The following is a 19,658-nucleotide window of genomic DNA, read 5'->3' as shown; positions in this document are numbered from 1 at the left end:
GTTAGTCAAAGGCCTTCCTCCCTTCTAATCTTTGAGGACTATCCGGAGCCACTGGTCAACAAACAGCTCCTACAGATGTTTTCAGATATCAGCAACAGCCATGCAGGGTACCAGGCTCTCTCTTCTCAGTTTCTCTTTTGTATAGAGTTTTGTGTTGCCCGGCTTGGTCACTATGTAAGAGAGGATGGTCTTGAACTCTTGACTGTCACACCTCTGCCTTCCAAGAGCTGAGACAATAAACATGCGACTCCATACTTTGTTTATTTGAGACTGGGGATTGAACCTAATGCGTCATGTGCGCTAGCTAGGTAAGCCATTATCTCCTCTCTAAAGATGGAGAGCCTATCTGGAAGGCTTAAACAATGTGCTGTGTACATAGAAGGCTTCTAGTGAAGACATTTTCAGACCCCATGAATTATCACACTCAGCCATTAAACTATACGTATGGCTCCTAGTCTGAGAAGTCACTGCATGATGATAATTACAGGGCTGACTTAAATATGCATATTAAATCATTGAGATAAAGGGATAAAACTCTTGACTCTTATTTAGACTATTTCTCCTTCCTCACCCACACAGTAGTGGACTATTTGTAGCAAACTGAATAAATGCAGCTTGGCTTGTGTATCATGAGAAATGAAGGGATGTGAGACCTTCCCTTTTTCCTGAAGACTTCATAAAGAATGGCTTCCAAAAACACATACATGTGTATTAAACTTAGAAAACCTTTTAATGGTCCATTTCATTATAAAAACAGGACACATTTGGAGGCCCAGGAGATGACTCAGGGATTAAGAGTGCTTGCTCCTTTTTCAGAGGACCAAAGATGGGTTCCCAGCATGCTCGGTGGCTCACAACTGCCTCTAACTCTAGCTTTAAGGAATCCAATGCCTTCTTCTGGATTTGGTTTTTGTTGTTGTTTGTTTGTTTGTTTGTTTGTTTTTGTAGGTACCTCCTGCACTCATGTGTCTCTCCCTAGCCCCCAGACATTAAATAAACTTTAACATAAATACTTAAAATAAATAAATTGATGGGGGAGGGGCAAGATGTCTCAGTGGGTACAGGCTGTTGCTGCAGAAGGATTGCAACCTGAGTTCAATCCCCAGACGCCACATAAAAGTGGTAGAACCCTGACAAGCTCTCCTCTGGCCTTCTCCCATACCAGCCAGACCATGGTACATTCATCACACACACACACACACACACACACACACACACACACACACACACACACACACTAAATCAAAACTTTGAAGGAGTATTTTTACTCTAAGTGTATTTTATACGATATAAGGGCTACTACCATCTTCTTTTTTCTTTTAGATTTCTTTATTTTATGCATATGAGTACACTGTACCTGTCTTCAGACACAACAGTAGAGGGCATCAGATCAGATTAGAGATGGTTGTGAGCCACCATGTGATTGCTGGGCATGGAACCTAGGCCCTCTGGAAGAGCAGTGGGTGCTCTTAACCACTGAGACATCTCTCCAGCCCTCGAAGTGTATTTTAAAGTTCAAAAAAGATTACACTTTTGATAGTCTGTTCAGCTAAATCTGAGAAGTTCTAGGCAAGACTCTCTAGTAAAACCATATTGAAATTAAAGATAAAATTTTCAGGTCTGTTAAGAAGTTTAGACAGGAATGAGTGAACCGGTCTTCCTGCTCCGGGTCAATGACAAGACAACATGGGGGCAGGGCTGCAAATGAAAAGAAAAGCATTTTCAGGTTTGACCTTTTGCAATGCAGATGTGTTGTTTTGTTTTGTTTTGTTTTGTTTTGCTGGGATTGAGGTCCGTTCTTTACTGCTGAGCTGCACCCCTAGGCCTGTTGTGTATTAAGTCTTTATAGAAAATAGCACTTGCTGCTCCTGTAGACTACCTGGGTTCGTTTGGCTCCAGCACTGACATGGTGGGTCACAGCCATCTGTAGCTTCAGTTCTCGGGCATCCAGTGCTTCCTCAGACCTCCTCAGGCTCCTTCATGAACATGGTACACACTCAGGCACACACATATATTCTGCCATTCCATTTGGAATACACATATGGGAAGAAATGGAGTGTCAAACATAGAAACATGTACATAGCATATGTTATATAATGCATAAATAAAATACAATATATACTATCTTCTTTTTTTTTTTTTTTTTTTTTTTTTTGGTTCTTTTTTTCGGAGCTGGGGACCGAACCCAGGGCCTTGCGCTTCCTAGGCAAGCGCTCTACCACTGAGCTAAATCCCCAACCCCTACTATCTTCTAAAGACATGAATATACTATAAATTTAGTTTCAAGACATTCAAGAAGTCTCATAAAAATCGTGAAGTATGGTGGCAGGAACCCGTTATCTTAGCACTCAGGGGGCAAATTCAGATTGAGGTCATCTTCTACTACTTAGGCAGTCTCTGTCTCTGTCGCCTGCACAGAGAAGGGTTGAGTTAGAGGATCCTTAAGTTCCTCTCCAGCATTGTTAGTTCTAGATGTCAGCTGTTGTTAAATGTTACTCTATAAATTTTCTGACACCACACTTTGTGCATAAAACATGGTTGGGGTGAATGAATGGAAGCTTTCAAAAGAGGGGCAGGGCAGGTCTGGGGGTGCATGGGTGCATTTAGAAGGATAGAACAGGAGGACTACCATGTTTAGAGCAGCTTGGGGCTATAGTGTGACTATATATAATGAAGATAGTAACTCACATATGCACAACACACCATATATATGTAAACTAAATATGAAATTTCTGCACTTTGACATTTTTACAATAATACATACTTGTAATAACTATGACATTGTAGAATCTTCCATTTGTCTCTTGAAATAATTGGGTTAACCTTTGGATATGTAACTTTTCATTCATTCTCATCTCCTTTCTTTATGAAATAGAATGATTTATTCTTTTCCTAAGAAAATATTAGGATTAATTCATTCTTAGCTTGTCAGTAGTTTATTTTTACTGCTATAACAAAATTCCGGAGTCCAAGTGATTCATACAGAATGGTTGGTTTAGGCTTATGGTTCTGGGAGGTGGGATTTAAGAGCATGGCTCCAGCAACTTGCTTGACCTCTGGTAGCAGCTTTGTGCTTCATCATAATGGGCTTTGTGGTTCATTGTAACAGGGCTGTGGAGGCTGGGAAGTAAACAGGTATCAGAAAAATAAAACACAAGGAGCAGATTCACTTTGAAAAAACACTCCACCAATCCATTCAGAGCAGTGGGGCCAAATCCTAAGCAACTTTTAAAGGCCTCCCCATTTCTCCTTTCTGCCACAATGGTTATCAATTTTGCACCATCCTAGGGGGGCACTTTCAAGCCATAGCAACAATACATAATGAAAGTTTTGGGGTTGGGGACTTAGCTCAGTGGTAGAGCACTTACCTAGCAAGTGCAAGGCCCTGGGTTCGGTCCTCAGCTCAAAAAAAAAAAAAAAAGAAAGTTTTAAGATTTGTATAAATTAAGTGAAGCGTAGTGGTGGACGCTATCATTCCAGTACATGGATGGTGAGGTGGGAGCATTGGGAGTTCAAGGCTGCCTGTAGCAAGTTTAAAATCAACCTGAGCTACATGATATTCTCTCTCTCCAGAGGTGGTGGTGGTGGTGGTGTGGGAGACAGAGAGACAGAGACAGAGAGAGTTAGAGGGAGAGACAGAGAGGAGAGAGACAGAGACAAAGGCAGAGAGAGGAGAGAGACAGAGACAAAGGCAGAGAGAGGAGAGAGACAGAGACAAAGGCAGAGAGAGGAGAGAGAAAGACAGGGGGGAAGGAGAAAGAGACAAAGAGAGGAGAAACAGACCAACAGAGACAGAGAGAGGAGAGAAAGACAGACAGACAAAGACAGAGACAAAGAGAGACTGAAAGGAAAAGAGAGAGATAGGATGGTTGCACAGCTAGAGAGAGAGAGAGAGAGAGAGAGAGAGAGAGAGAGAGAGAGAGAGAGAGATTTTAGTATGGTTTCACAGTTAACATCACCATGCTTCTATCTTCCCAAATTCTTGCTATGTAACCATCTTGTGTGTATCACAATGTGAGCGTTCATCTTTTCAAAGCGTTTACTCTTGTTCTAAGAGGTAGAATTTTTATTTTTTGTTGTTGTTGTTTTGCTTTGCTTTTGTTTGTTAATACAGGGTCTCACGCTATAGCCCAGGCTGGCCCTGACCTCTTGCCCGTCCTGTAGCAGCCCTCTGAGGGATAGAGGTGCACACAAGGTGTCACTGTGTGCACCATCATGCCTAGCTCACAAAGTAGGAGTGCTGAGTCAGTAGACAAGCATATTTTCATTCTGCATAAATATTGCTCAGTTGTTTTCATAAATATTCATATCCGCTGAACTATATAAAAGTAACTATTTCTTCCAAGTCTCGCTAGCTTTGACTGCATCTCATGTACATATATTTATTCAAATTTATTTTTGTTCTGATTTTTTTAAAACTCCTATAAGCTTTTCCTATTAAGTCATTTGTCATCTGGGCAAAGTGATGTTCTTTGTAATCCTGGCATTCAGGAGGGTAAGTTGGGAGAATCATGAGTTCAAGGCTACCCAGGACTATATAGCAATGTTGAGGACAGCCTGGACTATAAATTTTTCCCATTAGATGATTTTTTTTGTTCTTATAAATTTCTAGGCCTTTTGTGTAGAAGTTGTATCAGGATCGTCAGATGGCTTGATGTGAACCTTGAAAACCTTTTCTACATATTACCCAGTAAGCAATACAATGACAGTCACTTGTCTGTGACAGTTGAGAGTGCATCAGTACTGGAGAGTGTCACGTGATGAAATAAGGACAATAAGCTGAGCCATGTCTCATCAACATTCATGTGTTGCAGCCTTACCCGTGATCTACATGTGTGCAGATGAGACTCTGAAAGGTAACTACTTCAATAACATCAGCAGGCGAATTTCATTATAATGGGGCCAGCTCTTCTGTCAGAAGAGCATCTCTCCCTGTTGTTATATGAAGACACAAGAAGGAGCTGGGCCATCTACACACCATGAAAAAAAATCCTCACTGGAAGCCAACCACACCAGCATCTCAAATTTGGATGTCTAGGCTTCAAGACTGTGAATACATTTCTGACATTTAAGCATTCTGGTCTATAGTATTTTGTTACAACATCTTGAACTGACTGAGAGAGTGCAAGACAGCAATGCACAAACCAGAGGATTTAAAAGAGCAGGCTAACTGGAGTATGTTGGCTCACTCTCAACTCTCTAGAGGCTGAGGCAGGAAGATTGAAGATTTCAGCCTGGACTACATAATGAGACCCTGTCTCAAATGACAGGGAGGAGGAGAAGGAGGAGAAGGAGAAGAAGAAGGAGGAGGAGAATGAGGAGGAGGAGGAGAATGAGGAAGAGGAGGAGGAGAATGAGGAAGAGGAGGAGGAGGAGAATGAAGAAGAGGAGGAGGAGGACAAAGAAAAGGGAAAGGAGGAGAGAGGGGTTGGGGAGGAGACAAGAAAAGAGACAGAAAGACGGAGGCAAACAGAAAGATCCCCAGACAGAAAGACACACAGGCAGATTGAAATATCAAGATCACTCAGCTTCACTAATTACCAATATACTGTTCACTGATACTTGCTCAGTTTCCCTTCAAATCTATTACTACATTTTTTTCCACTCACATGCTTGATTCCTGGGCTAGAATATTCCAAACTCCACGAATAGCTAAGACCATCAATTGCAGTGCCTGGTCCTGTCTTCGTCATGTGACAAGGTCTTCCTTATATCTTTGTAACCCCTGGGAAGTCAAGCTTTTGCACAGTGACTCAGGCTTCAATGGAGAATGTCTCAGTGAAGGAGGCAGAAGTTGAGTGACATCGCATCCTCTGTGCTGATGTGGGTGGTCCAACCAAGCCCATTGTCAATGGAACAGTTGTTCTCGACTGTCAGAGGGAACATAACTGACGAATCTAGAGTAATGTTTTAAAATTAGCACAGTCAAATACATACTCATAAATAGATACAGATATGTGCACAGATGTGCGTCTTAAATCTGCCTTCAATGTCCTGTGATTCTCACGATAAACCAGTTGCTCAGAAACATGGTGTTGGGCAAGTTTGCCTTGCCCAGGGTCTAGTAAGTAGTAGAGGCAGGATTCAGGTACCTCACAGCAACTCCCAGCTAGTCCTACTAAAGCCACTTAAAAGGACACTCCAGTTGTTTTAAAGTTTATATTGTCATCCCCATAACTTTTGAGTTGGTATCAATATGTATGATTCCCTAAAAAAAAAAAATTTTTTTAAACCATACACACACAAAATAGAATTGTGTTCAATTTAAATAAGCACAGTTTACAAAACAGAAGAAGCCCAGGCAGACTGATTTCAAAGCAATCATCTTCAGATTCATTCATCCCGAGGCATATTTTTCTAGAATAATAGGATGAAAACCTGTAGGTGGTTCTTTGTGTTTTTTTTCTGGTGCTTCCCTTAGTGGCCATGTCTGTCCAGCTCACTTTTCCTTCCCTAGAAGCAGCAGCAGCTGATTCAAATTATCTGAGAAATTAGCTCAGCTCTGTATTCTGTGGCACACGTAAAGACATGGCCTCAGATCCTGTCTACAGAGAAGGCAGGACTGGGGTTTCTCCTTACCCTTTGGTGCCTGTTACTCAGTACACATCACAACAGACTATTCTATCTCCCACACAGCAGCCGTGTCACGCCACGGTTCATTTATGCTGAACATGGAAAAATAGCTAATTGTACACCTTTGTACAAGTCAAGTTGAAAATGTTACCTTCTGCCCAATCAGCCAAGAGGTCATTTGAATTCGATCTCAAAGGGTGGCCGTTGAAAGCAAATAGAGAAGCACAATTACCAGTCTTGTAAAAGCATCTTATTAAAAGGCTATAAAAATCCATTACCATTTGTAATTTCTATTTCATTTCTTGAAATCAAAGGCCATCCCATTCATAAATGATAATAACCTTCCCAGGGTGCCTAGCTACCCTATTCTACCATTCTCACCAAATACGCACATGCGCGGTGTTTCTGAGGAGGAGCGCATGCCGGTGATGTTTCCCAGGTCTCTACTGATGAGATTCACACATTGGCAAAGTCTTCCTGCAATTGTCTGGAGAGACAGAGATTGTTGTAACAAGTAGGGTCAGATCCAAATGGAGCCTCCCCAAACAGGTTTTCTTTCTTTTTTTTTCTTTCTTTTTTTTTTTTCTGGGGCTGGGGATCGAACCCAGGACCTTGCGCTTCCTAGGCAAGCACTCTACCACTGAGCCAAATCCCCAACCCTAGGTTTTCTTTCAAAGAAAAAATCTTTGCAGGTTCTAAATCCTTTGAATGGTTTAAATAAGGGGGTAAAATAACCACAGGAATATAAAGTCTTGAAAAGCTATAAAACTCATCATTTTAGTTGTCAAGCGAGTTATCACAAATATTCAAATGAGCAATTCCTAACGAACTGACTTGTCCCTTGGGGTTACATACTGTCACAAGAAAGACAGGGTTAGGAAGCTCAAGGCCCTGGGTTCGGTCCCCAGCTCCGAAAAAAAAGAACCAAAAAAAAAAAAAAAAAGAAAGAAAAAAGAATAGAAAACGCCGTGTGGGCTTGCCCAAAGGCCATTCTTAAAAAAAAAAAAAAAAAAAAGAAAGACAGGGTTTTATGCCTTTGTGACAGAAGACGCTGCTATGTCATGAACGTACTTGGCACTACTTTATCAGGGAGAAAGAACCGAAAAGAGTGAAAGCAGAGAGGTGCATGCGGGTGCCTGTGTCAGGGAGGATCAAGCCAGGTAAGAAGCAAGGAATGGAACTGGGGAGAGGGTGCGGTGTGGATCAGCAAGTACAGCTCTACCTCAACTGAGGGACATTTATGATTCCACATGAAAATATTGTGAGCAATAGGAATAAATGAAAGCCAAATCTATTTGTTGATCTGGCAAAACCCATATCTCTGGATAGAATATATATATGTATGTATATGTATGTATGTATATGTACATATATGTATATATGTATGTGTGTATATATATTAGATAAGGATTCGGCAGCTGGTCACAGTGGCTCATACCAGTGGGCCCAGCACTTGGGAAGCAGAGTCGGGAGAATTGATCCTACTCTCAAGATAGCCTGTTCTACATAGTAAGTCCTGGGCTAGCCAGAGTTACCTAGTAAGACCCTGTCTCAAAATATAAAATAAATAAATTCAAACACCACTGGCTGGGTTTTCAGTTTGGGTTTTTCTTTTGGGAGTTGTATTGATTGTGTAACTTTTCATCTGATTTCTTTTCTACAAAGGATGTCCAATTGACCGAGCTGTTTGTGGTGGTTCACATGCCTGGAATTCCACTACTAAGGAGGCTGAGGCAGGAGGATTGATTGGAACTTGGGCTACAGTATAAGACCCTGTCTTGTTAACAAACAAAAGTGCACACAAACGAGACGTGCCAGTGAGATGGTTCAGTGGGTAGTGTCAAAAACACACATAAACACACATACAGTAAATACATAAAACAAACATACACATGATAAACACACACACATACATACAGTAAATACACACACTCAAATATACACACAGTAAATACACAAACATAAATATGCATACAGTAAATACACACACATAGATATCAGTGGGTAGTGGCACACACATAAATAAACATACACACAGTTAATACACACTCACAAATTTATATACAGAAAATATACACATATAAACATACACACAGTAAGTATACACACACATAAATATACATACAGTAAATACACACACATAAATATGCACACAATAAACACCCAGTAAGTACACACACATAAATACACACAAATATACACACGATAAATATACACACATACACACAGTAAATACACACACCCAAATATATACACAGTAAATACACACACATAAATATGCACACAGTAAACACACACATAAGTTTACACACAGTAAATACACACACAGATATTAGTAGGTAGTGGCACATACATAAATAAACATACACAGTTAATACACACACACAAATTTATAGACAGAAAATACACACATATAAACATACACACAGTAAGTATACACACACATAAATATACATACAATAAACACACACATAAACATACACACAGTAAGTGTACATACACATAAATATACACACAGTAAACACACATAAATATGCACACAGTAAGTACACACACCCAAATATACACACAGTACACACACCCAAATATACACACAGTAAACACACACAAATATACACACAGTAAATACACACACCCAAATATACACATAGTAAATACACACACAAAATAATATGCACACAGTAAACACACACATACACACATGATATGATACACACATACATACATGATTAATATACACACATACGCATAGTAAATACACAAAAACTTAAAAGACAAATCCCATTTGATGAAATAAAAGAATTACAAATTTGAAACAAAAGATAATGAGCAGAATCTTTGATGCATACATAAAGAGATATACAATCCCCAGTGTGTTCTGCTAAGTGCTGATTGCCTGCACGAGGGCTAGAGTTTATAATCAAGTTACCTGTATCAAAGAAGATCGTAAAATATTTCTCATGACATGATCAATTTGTATTCCTTTTTTCAGTGGGACATCCATCCCTCAGTAGATATTCTCTTAGGATCATTTCTGTTTTCCAGGTGCCATTGGAAAATCACATCCCATTCAAAACTTAAACGTATCACATGTCACTCTCTCAGTCTGTAAGGAATTTCTACATTATGTTGATGTGTGCCTCCTGTTTGATTAAAATCAAAAGGACAGATTTATTGAGAATTTTGCAAAAAGGGACAAACCCCTTCCCATGTAATTCACTACTGACAGTTTCCTTAGGAGGCAGGTGGAGAAGCATTTTATTACTGTCATTCTACAGATGAGAAATGGGCTGGGTAGCTGAGGAAAGGTGATCACAGTCCATGCAATTCTGTGTATATACTTTGATCAGTACCACTTGGCTCCTTTATTTGTTATTTGTGTTATAATTTAAATAATACTGTCAGCAGGGAGACTAGATAAACTGAAGAAAGCAAATGGGAAACTGGGGGTGGGGTGGGCAGAGGGGACAGAGAGTGCATCACGCTATGAGCCTGACCACTTGAGTTTGCATTCCCAGCATCCACAGAAAAGGCCAGGAACAATGTCATCTGTGGGTAATCTCAGGACTGGAGAGTCAGACACAGGAGGATGAGGGATGGGCTCTCTGCCTAGCCAGTCTAGCTAACTGATGAGCTTTGGATTCAGTAGGAGACTGTCTTAAGGTTCCTATTGTTGCAAGGAAACATCATGACCAAAAGACAAGTTGGGAGGCGAGGGTTTATTAGGCTTGCACTTCCACATTGCTGCTCCTTACTGAAGGAAGTTAAGGACAGGAACTCACACAGGGCAGGATCCTGGAATCAGGAGATGATGCAGAAACCACGGAGGGATGCTGCTTACTTGCTTGCATCACATGGCTTGCTCGGCCTGCCTTCTTAAAGAACCTAAGACCATCAGCCCAGGAATGGCATCACCCACTGTAGGTTGGTCTCTCCCCCCTTGATTGCTAATTGAGAAAATGCCTTACAGCTGGATCTCATGGGGGCTTTTCCTCAACTGAGGCTGCTTCCTCTCTGATGGCTCTGACTTGTGTCAAGTTGACAAACAAAACCAGTCACTACAGGTAAATGCTCTGCCTCAAAATTACAGCGGAGAAGCCAGGTTTGGGAGCACACATGAAATCCTAGACCTTGGGAGATCTCTTTGTCTACACACCAAGTTCCAGGCTAGCCAAGGCTACAGAGTGAGAGCCTATCTTAAAATAATAATCATAAAACAAAGACAACAATAATAATGTGGACAGGAACAAAGATGGGCGAGGTTCCTGTTGGTGGCGTCTAGAGTAGTGATAGAGAGAATTGGGATGGATATAACCAAATTCATTATAGATATGCATGAAATTGTCAAAGAAAGTATTTTAAAATTAAAAATAAGGTTAAAAAATGATAGAGGAGGGGTTGGGGATTTAGCTCAGTGGTAGAGCGCTTGCCTAGCAAGCGCAAGGCCCTGGGTTCGGTCCCCAGCTCCGGAAAAAAAGAAAAAAGAAAAAAAAAATGATAGAGGAAATACATCTGATGTCTCCTATCCCTGTGTGTACGGGCAGACACCACACAAAGGGAGGGGCAAAGGGATCAAACAAAGCTTCAGGTATTCTTTGTAACAATTAGAGGCTACAAATTAGACATTCAATTAGAAAGGAAGGAAAACAGTATCCTGAGGCTTAAGGAGATAAGAGGGGAAAGGTGGGCCAGTGACTGTTACCAGAGCACAGCACAGAGGATGTGACTGGAGCTGTCAACCATCACACATGCTCAGAGGGATCTAATGATTCCCCCAAAGAGCCCAGTGCCAGGCCCTGGGTGCCAGCGTGTTTGTCTTCCGATTGAATTAGTTTGAAAAGCCAGTGCCTACTGCACCCAGTTGCTTCCACTGTGTGTCAAGACCACAGAACTGAACAAGTGATATTTAGTGATAAAAAGAGGGAAGTTAAGTCATTCATTTAATGAAAACAAGGATTATTTTGCTGTATAATTGGGGGTATTTCCTTCCTGGGGCCTCTTGGCTATTTCTCAGATATATTCTGTTTTGAGAAGGAAAAAAAGGGAGGAAGGAAGGAAGGGGAAAAGAAAATTAAAGAAAACGAAAGAAAGAGGGGCTGGCCCAATGGCTCAATGGTTGAGAGCACTTCAAAGAACCTAAGTTCGATTCCCAGTGTCCATACAGGGTGCTTCACGACTGTCCGTAGCTCTAGTTCCTGGGGAAACAACAACATTTTCTGGTTTCCTCAGATACTTATGCACGTGCACACAGACACACACATGCACACACACACACATACAGACATACACACACACTAAATAAATAAATAACACCCCCCCCAGAACCCTGTGCCCTTAAGCCTCAAGCAATGGTCCAACTGGCCTGTCCCGAGGGAAGCCATGTTGTCAGCCCTACCCTCAGAATGTACAAAGAGCCAGGATGACATCATCACTGCTTTAAAAACAAAAAGCAAAAATCACCCAGGTCTGGTATTACAGTCATGAATTCCAGCAGTCTAGAAGGCTGAGACAGGAAGATCTCAAATTCAAGTTATTCCTGGATTACAGAACAAGTTACAAGGCCAGAGACAACCCAGTGAGACGCTGCCTGAAAGAGAGAGAGAGAGAGAGAGAGAGAGAGAGAGAGAGAGAGAGAGAATGAAAGGGAAGGAGGAGGCAAATATAGCATGAAGCATCACATCCAGTCTCCATCACTGCAAGAAATAGCAAAGAGATTCATAAATATATACATAAACAAGAACGATCCTGTGGTTCTTTTTAAAGCATTTGCATTGAGGCTACCAAAACAGACACTTGGTAAATAGAGGTGGTAGTGGGCCTATGTGTTTCTTAGGGTTTTACTGCTGTGAACAGACACCATGACCAAGGCAACTCTTATAAGGACAACATTTAATTGGGGCTGGCTTACAGGTTCAGAGGTTCAGTTCATTATCATCAAGGCAGGAACATGGCAGCATCCAGGCAGGCATGATGCAGGAGTTGAGAGTTCTACATCTTCATCTGATAGCTAGCAGAATACTGGCTTCCAGGCAGCTAGGATGAGGGTCTTAAAACCCACACCCGCAGTGACACACCTACTCCAATGGGGCCAAGCCTTCTAATAGTGCCACTCCCTGGGCCGAGCATATACACACCCTCACAGCAAAATGGATTCTTTTTTTTTTTTTTTTTTTTTTGGTTCTTTTTTTCGGAGCTGGGGACCGAACCCAGGGCCTTGCGCTTCCTAGGTAAGCGCTCTACCACTGAGCTAAATCCCCAGCCCCAGCAAAATGGATTCTTTATGACCACAAGGAAAGTTCAAGAGAAAAGGGAGACCTTGCTCTCCCAGGAGAGCTAAGTGTGTAGTTAAAACACTTTATTGTTGTTGTTATGGCCAAACTATGGCCCTAAATGATGGGTTCCTCTGCCTGCTCAGAACCATTGTTTCTTCTCTGTCTGACTGACCTCCTCTTACCCTCCCAGGCTATCACTAGCATCATTCCTTCATCAAAAGCTTCTTCAGCCGGCACTTGCCTTTTCTTCCCAACCTACAAATGAGAGTGGATTGAACGTTTATGTACACATATACATGCTGTCTCAGTCACATTCTGTTACTGTGAAGAGACACCATGACCAAGACAAATCTTATAAAAGAAACATTTAATTGGAGGGCTTGCTCATGGTTTCTGAGAGTTAATCGACATAGCAGGGGGTGTGCCAGGCGGCAGGTGAGGTGCTGAGCAAGTAACTGAGAGCTTTACATCCTGACCTGAAAGCTGCAGAGAGAGAGAGAGAGACAGAGAGAGACAGAGAGAGAGAGAGAGACAGAGACAGAGAGACAGACAGAGACAGAGAGAGACAGAGACAGAGACAGACTGAGAGACAGAGAGACAGGCAGAGGCAGAGACAGAGACAGACAGAGAGACAGAGAGACAGACAGAGAGACAGAGAGACAGGCAGAGACAGAGACAGACAGAGAGACAGAGAGAGAGAGACAGAGAGAGAGAGACAGAGAGAGAGAGAGAGAGAGAGAGAGAGACTGGGCCTGGGTTTTTGAAACCTCAAAGGCCTCTGCCAGTGACATACCTGCTCCAACAAGGCCACATCTAATCCTTTCCAAATAGTTCACCAACCAGGGAATAAGCAGGCAGTTATACAAGCTTCTGAAATCCATTCTCATTCAAACAATGACATGTGCATGTCTCCTGCGATCCAAAGCCTGAATCACTGTACTCACGGGCCTTGTGTTAAGTCCAGTGTGGGCTAGCTTACTGTATTAGCATCTGGAGGTGGCTTTCAGGGGACAGGAAGTATGGGCTAGTCTTTAGTTTTGTCTTCACCTCCTCCCCTTATAGACTCTGTGAGACATTCCTCTTCATCCCTGGTCCACAGAGTCTGCCTAAAACAAGTCTGTGTGGTAGAACATCAGGAAACCCAATTGAGGGCCCCAGAATCCCTCTTTCCTGGGTTATTTAGAAAGCCCCTCCTACATATATATCACCCACATTCAATAAATGTCTGTTAAAACATTTCGTGGGGAAGAAAGGGACAGGAAAGAGGTTGTACAGTCACCACTGTTTTCTAATGAGACTTACTGAGGAATAGTTTTACTGTGCAAAACAATCGTTTTTTTTCTTCTCATGATGAAATTTGGTTCTTATTGTAGTCATTACTATAACCCCAGTGGGGAACATTTCTTTCAGCTTAGAATAATTCCCTTTGAGTTTCTCTGGTGTTTGTAGATGGTTCCTTTAGGAAAACCACAGCCTACTGATGCTGTAGATTACATAACGTATCCTTGTGTGTTGGACAACTTAATCTGTCATCTCATAGACGCTCATACACACTAGAGAACCCAGGCACCTCCCTCCCTTCTCTTCAGAGACTGCCAAATACATAGTGTAACAATTTGGGTTTTGTTGATGGTGTTCTGTTTTGGGATTGGTTTTGGCCCAGGATCTCGTGAATTTCTAGTCTAGCCTCAAACTATCTGAGGATGTGCTTGAATTTCTGATCCTCCTACTTCTACCTCCCGATTGCTAGGGTTCTAATCCCATGTTGCCACAATGTCTGTTTCTTGTGGTACTGAGGGTCGAACCCATGGTTTCATGCAAGCACTACATCAACAATTATTTTTAAGGACAGTTCAATGTGTTTCCTACCAGACAGCGATTGCTGCACTTGGATTTGAATGCTCTACTTGAATGGAATGAGATGGCAAACGAGTGAATGAATGAATGAATGAATGAATGAAGGTTTGTCTATCTCATAGACCAGGCAGCATCCAAAGGACACCGGGAAGTGGCTGATGCAAAGCCACACACTCACAGGGAGTGCCCAACCCAAAGCCAACCCCTTTTGCTGCAAACACTATTAAAAAAAAAAAAAAAAAAACCCAAAACTAATAAAATATCAACATCAAAGGGCATAAGTGGAAACGAGCTACACATAATTAAATGTTTTTGGCAAATGAATTCACTATGCAGAGGTTCAGGGCGAAGTCGGGGCATGAAAAAAGATGCGTCCATGCTTACTGTGACTTCCTTTGCATTGAATGGATTCAGCAAGAATTTTTGGCGAAGGTCTGGACGAGGTTCTGCCTGTCTGTTTTGCACGCGTTGTTTCTGTTCAATGATTTTCTCTTATTGCCAGCGTCTTTGTTGAAAAGGGCACACCTACCTTCCCAGTTGTTTCTTATATCACAGAGGAAGGAAGGGCATCAGGGAAACCCCTACGGAGTAAGAGACCATCCACTGTTACACCTGCGCAGGCTGGTTATTTTATTTCTCAAGGTTTGCGTGGGGCAGGAACACGTTTGTTGACTGTGTTTTGTTTTGTTTTGTTTTGTTTTGTTTTGTTTTGTTTGCGAGGTTTGGTATCAGAACTGGAATCTGAAGAACTTCATTGAGAATTACATTATTAGGTCTGCATTTTACAGGAAACTCTGGTTGCCACAGTCTTAGCAAAAAAACAAAACAAACAAACAAAAAATTCATATGGCCCTCCCAAGGGAGTCAGCTGCCCTCCTGTGCTTTCCCTGTCTCCAGTTCCCACTCACATATGCATGCATGCATCCTTGCTCCTTCCTGCCTTGCTTTCTCTTTCCATTTGCCTTTCTGAGAACGCTCTCTCCCCCTTTCTCCCTCCCTCCCTCCGGCTTCAGCTCTTTCTTACTCCTTCCCCCAGCTGCTTAACTACAGCTCCCACTGGAACCTACACAATCAAAAACAGCTCTCCGCCAGCAGCCTCCAGAAGCGCATCACCTGAAGCCCAGCGAGTCGCTAGCTCCCCGCACAGCCCCGGAGCAGCTAGGTAGCTGGGGGCGGGGACGGTACCCTGCTCCCGCCTGAGCGCCCGCCAAAGCATCTCTGGCTAGATTTGCTGTATCCCGCCATCCGGCCCCTGGGTCCTGTTGCGGTGATGCTTACGTTTCAAAGCAATGATGGAAAGAGAAAAGCTACAGCCGGTGGCCTCTGAAAGTGGGGCGAGTTACTGCAGTAGCTGCCGCAGCAGAATGAGCGAGTGAAAGACTGAGCCCCGTTAGCCTCACCATCCCGTTTGGTCTTCATTCACCGTCTCCAGGAAGGCGAATCGGATACAGATGCAGTAACCAAGCCGGTGCCACCCTGGATCTCTAACTGTTAAGTCCCTTCTCTGGAAAATGGTGAACAAAGACATGAATGGATTCCCGGTCAAGAAATGCTCAGCGTTCCAATTTTTTAAGAAGCGGGTAAGCACAGGTTGTGGTTGTTGCTTTTGTTTTTTATGCTTCTCTCAAATGCTTTTGGAGGCTCGCCTAGGGTAAGCCTCGGGTTTTGTTACTGAGCCCTTCGTGAAAGCAGAGCTTCTGGTGTCAGTGGTCAAGGTGAGCGCTGGCCCCGCGGAGATTCAGATTTGTTGGGGGGTAGGTAGGGGGGACGCTGATGGAAAGGAGGAGGCTCGAAGGAGTTGCCTTGGAAGGAGGGGGTTGGGCTGAGATGTCTTCAAATGGCTTTAAGATGGGAACTGAGATTTCTCAATCAAAGCCATGGCCAGGATTACAGGGCAGTTTCAAAGAGAGCTGGCCCGCGAGTGCAGTTAATAGCAAGCAATTTAGTCTGGGCTAATTAAGTCGCTTTGTCGCTCTTATCTTGGAAGGGTTCAACTTTGCCACACCTTTTCTTCTTCTCAAGGGCTGCGTTTTCATCTTCAATTGTTAGAAGCAGCTTTGGCTCCTCAAATTCATTCTGCCAATATCTCTATCTTTGGTATAAATAGGAAAGGACCAGAGTGACCTTTGACAGAAATGATGGACTCCTAACATCTCAAACCCTCTATTTCAAGTTGCCTCAATTTTGCTTAACGCATGTGCCCTCACCAAAAAGAACAGGATATAGCCTGTTTTATAGCCCGAACTATAATTGTGGGTTTCTGCTGCCCTGTAGATTTGCTGTATACATTTGTTTAAATTCCTTATTTTTTTTTTTCATGCAAAGTGTTAGTAATGTCACCGGGCTTTAAATGTATAGACCTTTCTCTATCACAGATAAACTCAATTCACCTCAATGGCCATACTGGAGGTCTGTGGTTCTGCAAATTTACACATGAGTGGGGGGTGGGGGTAAGAACTGAATGGTTATTGGAAGACTGATGACTGACATTCTTATGGGGAGTGTTTCTTAAGCAGTAGGAGGCTCCTCCAGCCCCCAGTTGTCCTGTCCTATTTAGTGCCCAGGGCGGTTCTATCCAGACGCTTCTTTCCATTCATTCACTCTTCCCTTCATTCAGGCCTTTCCGTGTGTGCCTGTCTGAAATGGCAACAGAAGGTAATGAATCACAGGCTGGGCTGGACTGCCTCCTTGCCCTGAAGGGTCAAGCCAGAAAGGCAGGTCTGCAAACCAGCAGCCTGCAAGTGCCAGCAACGGCTCTCTCACATTCTGGTTTAGAACTCCCAAAGTCCATGGCCAAATGCGAATGATATGCATTGAATCTAAGTAACGAACACTAACTCCTGCAGCCAGTGTCAGCTGAGGTCTCACCCCAGTAGAGTCTGCAACCTATATAAAAGCCAGTCAGCGCAGCTTCTCCATCGATCTTCAGGGCATTGCTTAGGTCTCCTCTGTAGTCAAAAGATGCCTTTCCAAGGGGAGGACCCTTTTATATCAGTCCTTAAATTCTTTACTTCCTTCTAACTCACTAGCCAAAGTTTGCTGGGTTTTTTTCTAGCTACATTGACCAGGCTGTCTTGAATGCCATCCCCCTGCCTCAGTTTCTTGAATATTGGAACTATAGACTTAGGCTTATGACATCATGCCTATCTTAATTTATTTGATGCTGTGGAGGGTGTTTTGTTTTACAGTGCTGGGCCTTAAACATGCAAGTTACTCCTCCATCCCCCACCCCCAAAGAGTGAACTATACTCACAGTCTTGGGGAGGTTAGAACCCTTTCAGCTGAGTATTGTCAGTCAACCAAGTGTCAGTTACATACTATTTATCTATCTATCTATCTATCTATCTATCTATCTATCTATCTATCTATTCATTCATTTATTATAATGGTTTCTTATTTCCTTTGCCATCAAAATGTACTACTAGAAATCCTAGTTTGACATCTGGTTGCATTTTACTCATGAGCATAATTTACCAGTATGCTTCAGCCAGTGTTTGCACAGACCTTGGATTTCGGAAAGAGTGAGACAAGATACAGATGTCTTCTCAAAAACTGCAGAGAGAAAAAGATTTACACCATGAGGTCCAGGAGGTGGTTTCACTGGTCTCAGTCTGCTGGCGATTGGGTCTGACATTTCCCTGCCCCACCCCACCCCCACCCCTCAAGGACAGTGAGCCCAGTAGAATGTGACATGCGTCACATCACTGACAGCCCTGGGCAGACATTATTTGATTCCTGTCTACTTTGTTTTATTACACATCCGATTTATCCTGTATTCTAAATGCTCACTGCTTGGACTATGACCTTGCCTTTGCCTTTTCTAGTTTGGGTGGTTTTGTTTGATTGATTTGAGACAGGGTCTCTTTCTTGTAACCCAGATTAGCTTCCAATAACTCATTTACATAGCTGAGGATGACCTTGAACTCCTGATCCTCAAGGCCCTCTAACTCCTAGGTGTTGGGATCACAGCCGTGCCTCAGCACACATGGCTTTAAATGTATTATTGTTGTTATTGCACGGGTAATAAGAACATAAGTGTGTAAAATTTGAAGGTAGTAGAGACGTTCAGCCCACCTTTTCTGGAACTATTCCTTCCCTCCTCAGAAATAACTGTTGTCATATGGGCGCTGATACGTAGCTGAATTTCTCCATGTGCCTTACATACAAATTCACATTCTATAAAGTCTTTGTTTGGGGCCAAGAATAGCCCATTTCCTTATGCTCCACACATTTCTGCATATCTTAGGTTCAGCTCGGCTTCAGAGCCCTACAAAGTAAACCTTTGTCTGAAGCCCACATTGAGCTATGAACAGGACCGGGTTCTGGGGTGGGGGTGTGGTAGTGCACACACATTCACTAAAGAGTCCTGAACCAAATTTTTTATTGCAAAAGGCTAAAAGGCTACTTCCTACCTACATCTCTCAGCCATCCAGAAGGAATCCAATGAGCAGCCAGAAGGGAATATAGCTAATGTGCCCCCCACCCCCACCCCCGGGGGGTTACCTACCGGTAGCCATGTTAGTTCTGACTGTGGACCAAGTGCTTTCTGCAGATCACTTCATTAATCCTCATAGCGACCCAACAGAAGAAAAATGATTTACTGTGCAAAGTGTGACATAGAGAGATTGAACAGTTAGTTGCCCAAGGTCACAGACACTAAAAGTATTAAAGCTAAAATTTGTAACTTGTTTGTCCAAGATCAAGTGTGGGTCATGTTGCAGTTTCTGAGTCCAGGCTGGCCCCAAACTCTGCCCTCTTGACTCTACCTCTTAAATGCTAAGATTGTACAGGGAGGGGGTACCATCGTGCCCAGTTCCAAGTCTGATATTTTTTTTAATCTCATATCATCCCCCTCTCCTCTTCTTTTCTTTGTGTCATATCAGACTCTCCTCTGCCCCTATGTGAAATAAGTGTGTCTCTACCTAGTGTCCAAAGCCCAGTCCCGGGAGGCAAACT

At 42.7% G+C, this 19,658-nt stretch overlaps 1 protein-coding gene and 1 long non-coding RNA gene across 3 annotated transcripts in view; one reads left to right on the top strand and one right to left on the bottom strand.

Annotated features, from left to right (window-relative positions):
* Positions 1 to 553: 553 nt before the first annotated feature.
* On the bottom strand, positions 554 to 16,119 carry LOC108349236 (uncharacterized). 2 transcript variants are annotated; one of them, XR_010058888.1, is made up of 7 exons: positions 15,981 to 16,119; positions 15,087 to 15,283; positions 9,503 to 9,716; positions 6,725 to 7,060; positions 2,765 to 5,897; positions 1,880 to 2,016; positions 554 to 1,698 (listed from the first exon to the last, which is right to left on the bottom strand). It is a non-coding gene; the product is annotated as an uncharacterized LOC108349236 (long non-coding RNA). The 2 variants fall into 2 exon arrangements; XR_005497609.2 differs by having other exon boundaries at positions 562 to 1,698; positions 5,610 to 5,897.
* Positions 16,120 to 16,144: 25 nt separating this feature from the next.
* The window catches only part of Sgk1 (serum/glucocorticoid regulated kinase 1), a 117,496-nt gene continuing 113,982 nt past the window's right edge, over positions 16,145 to 19,658 (top strand). The window contains exon 1 of the mRNA XM_006227723.2: positions 16,145 to 16,282. Coding sequence (XP_006227785.1) covers positions 16,214 to 16,282 — 69 coding nt within the window. The 5' untranslated portion in view covers positions 16,145 to 16,213. The remainder of the gene's footprint in view (positions 16,283 to 19,658) is intronic.

The sequence above is a fragment of the Rattus norvegicus genome, chromosome 1 (assembly GCF_036323735.1).
Source record: "Rattus norvegicus strain BN/NHsdMcwi chromosome 1, GRCr8, whole genome shotgun sequence".
Taxonomy (NCBI): domain Eukaryota; kingdom Metazoa; phylum Chordata; class Mammalia; order Rodentia; family Muridae; genus Rattus; species Rattus norvegicus.
The sequence above is the reverse complement of the archived record's forward strand: the minus strand, read 5'-3'. Positions and strand labels throughout refer to the sequence as shown.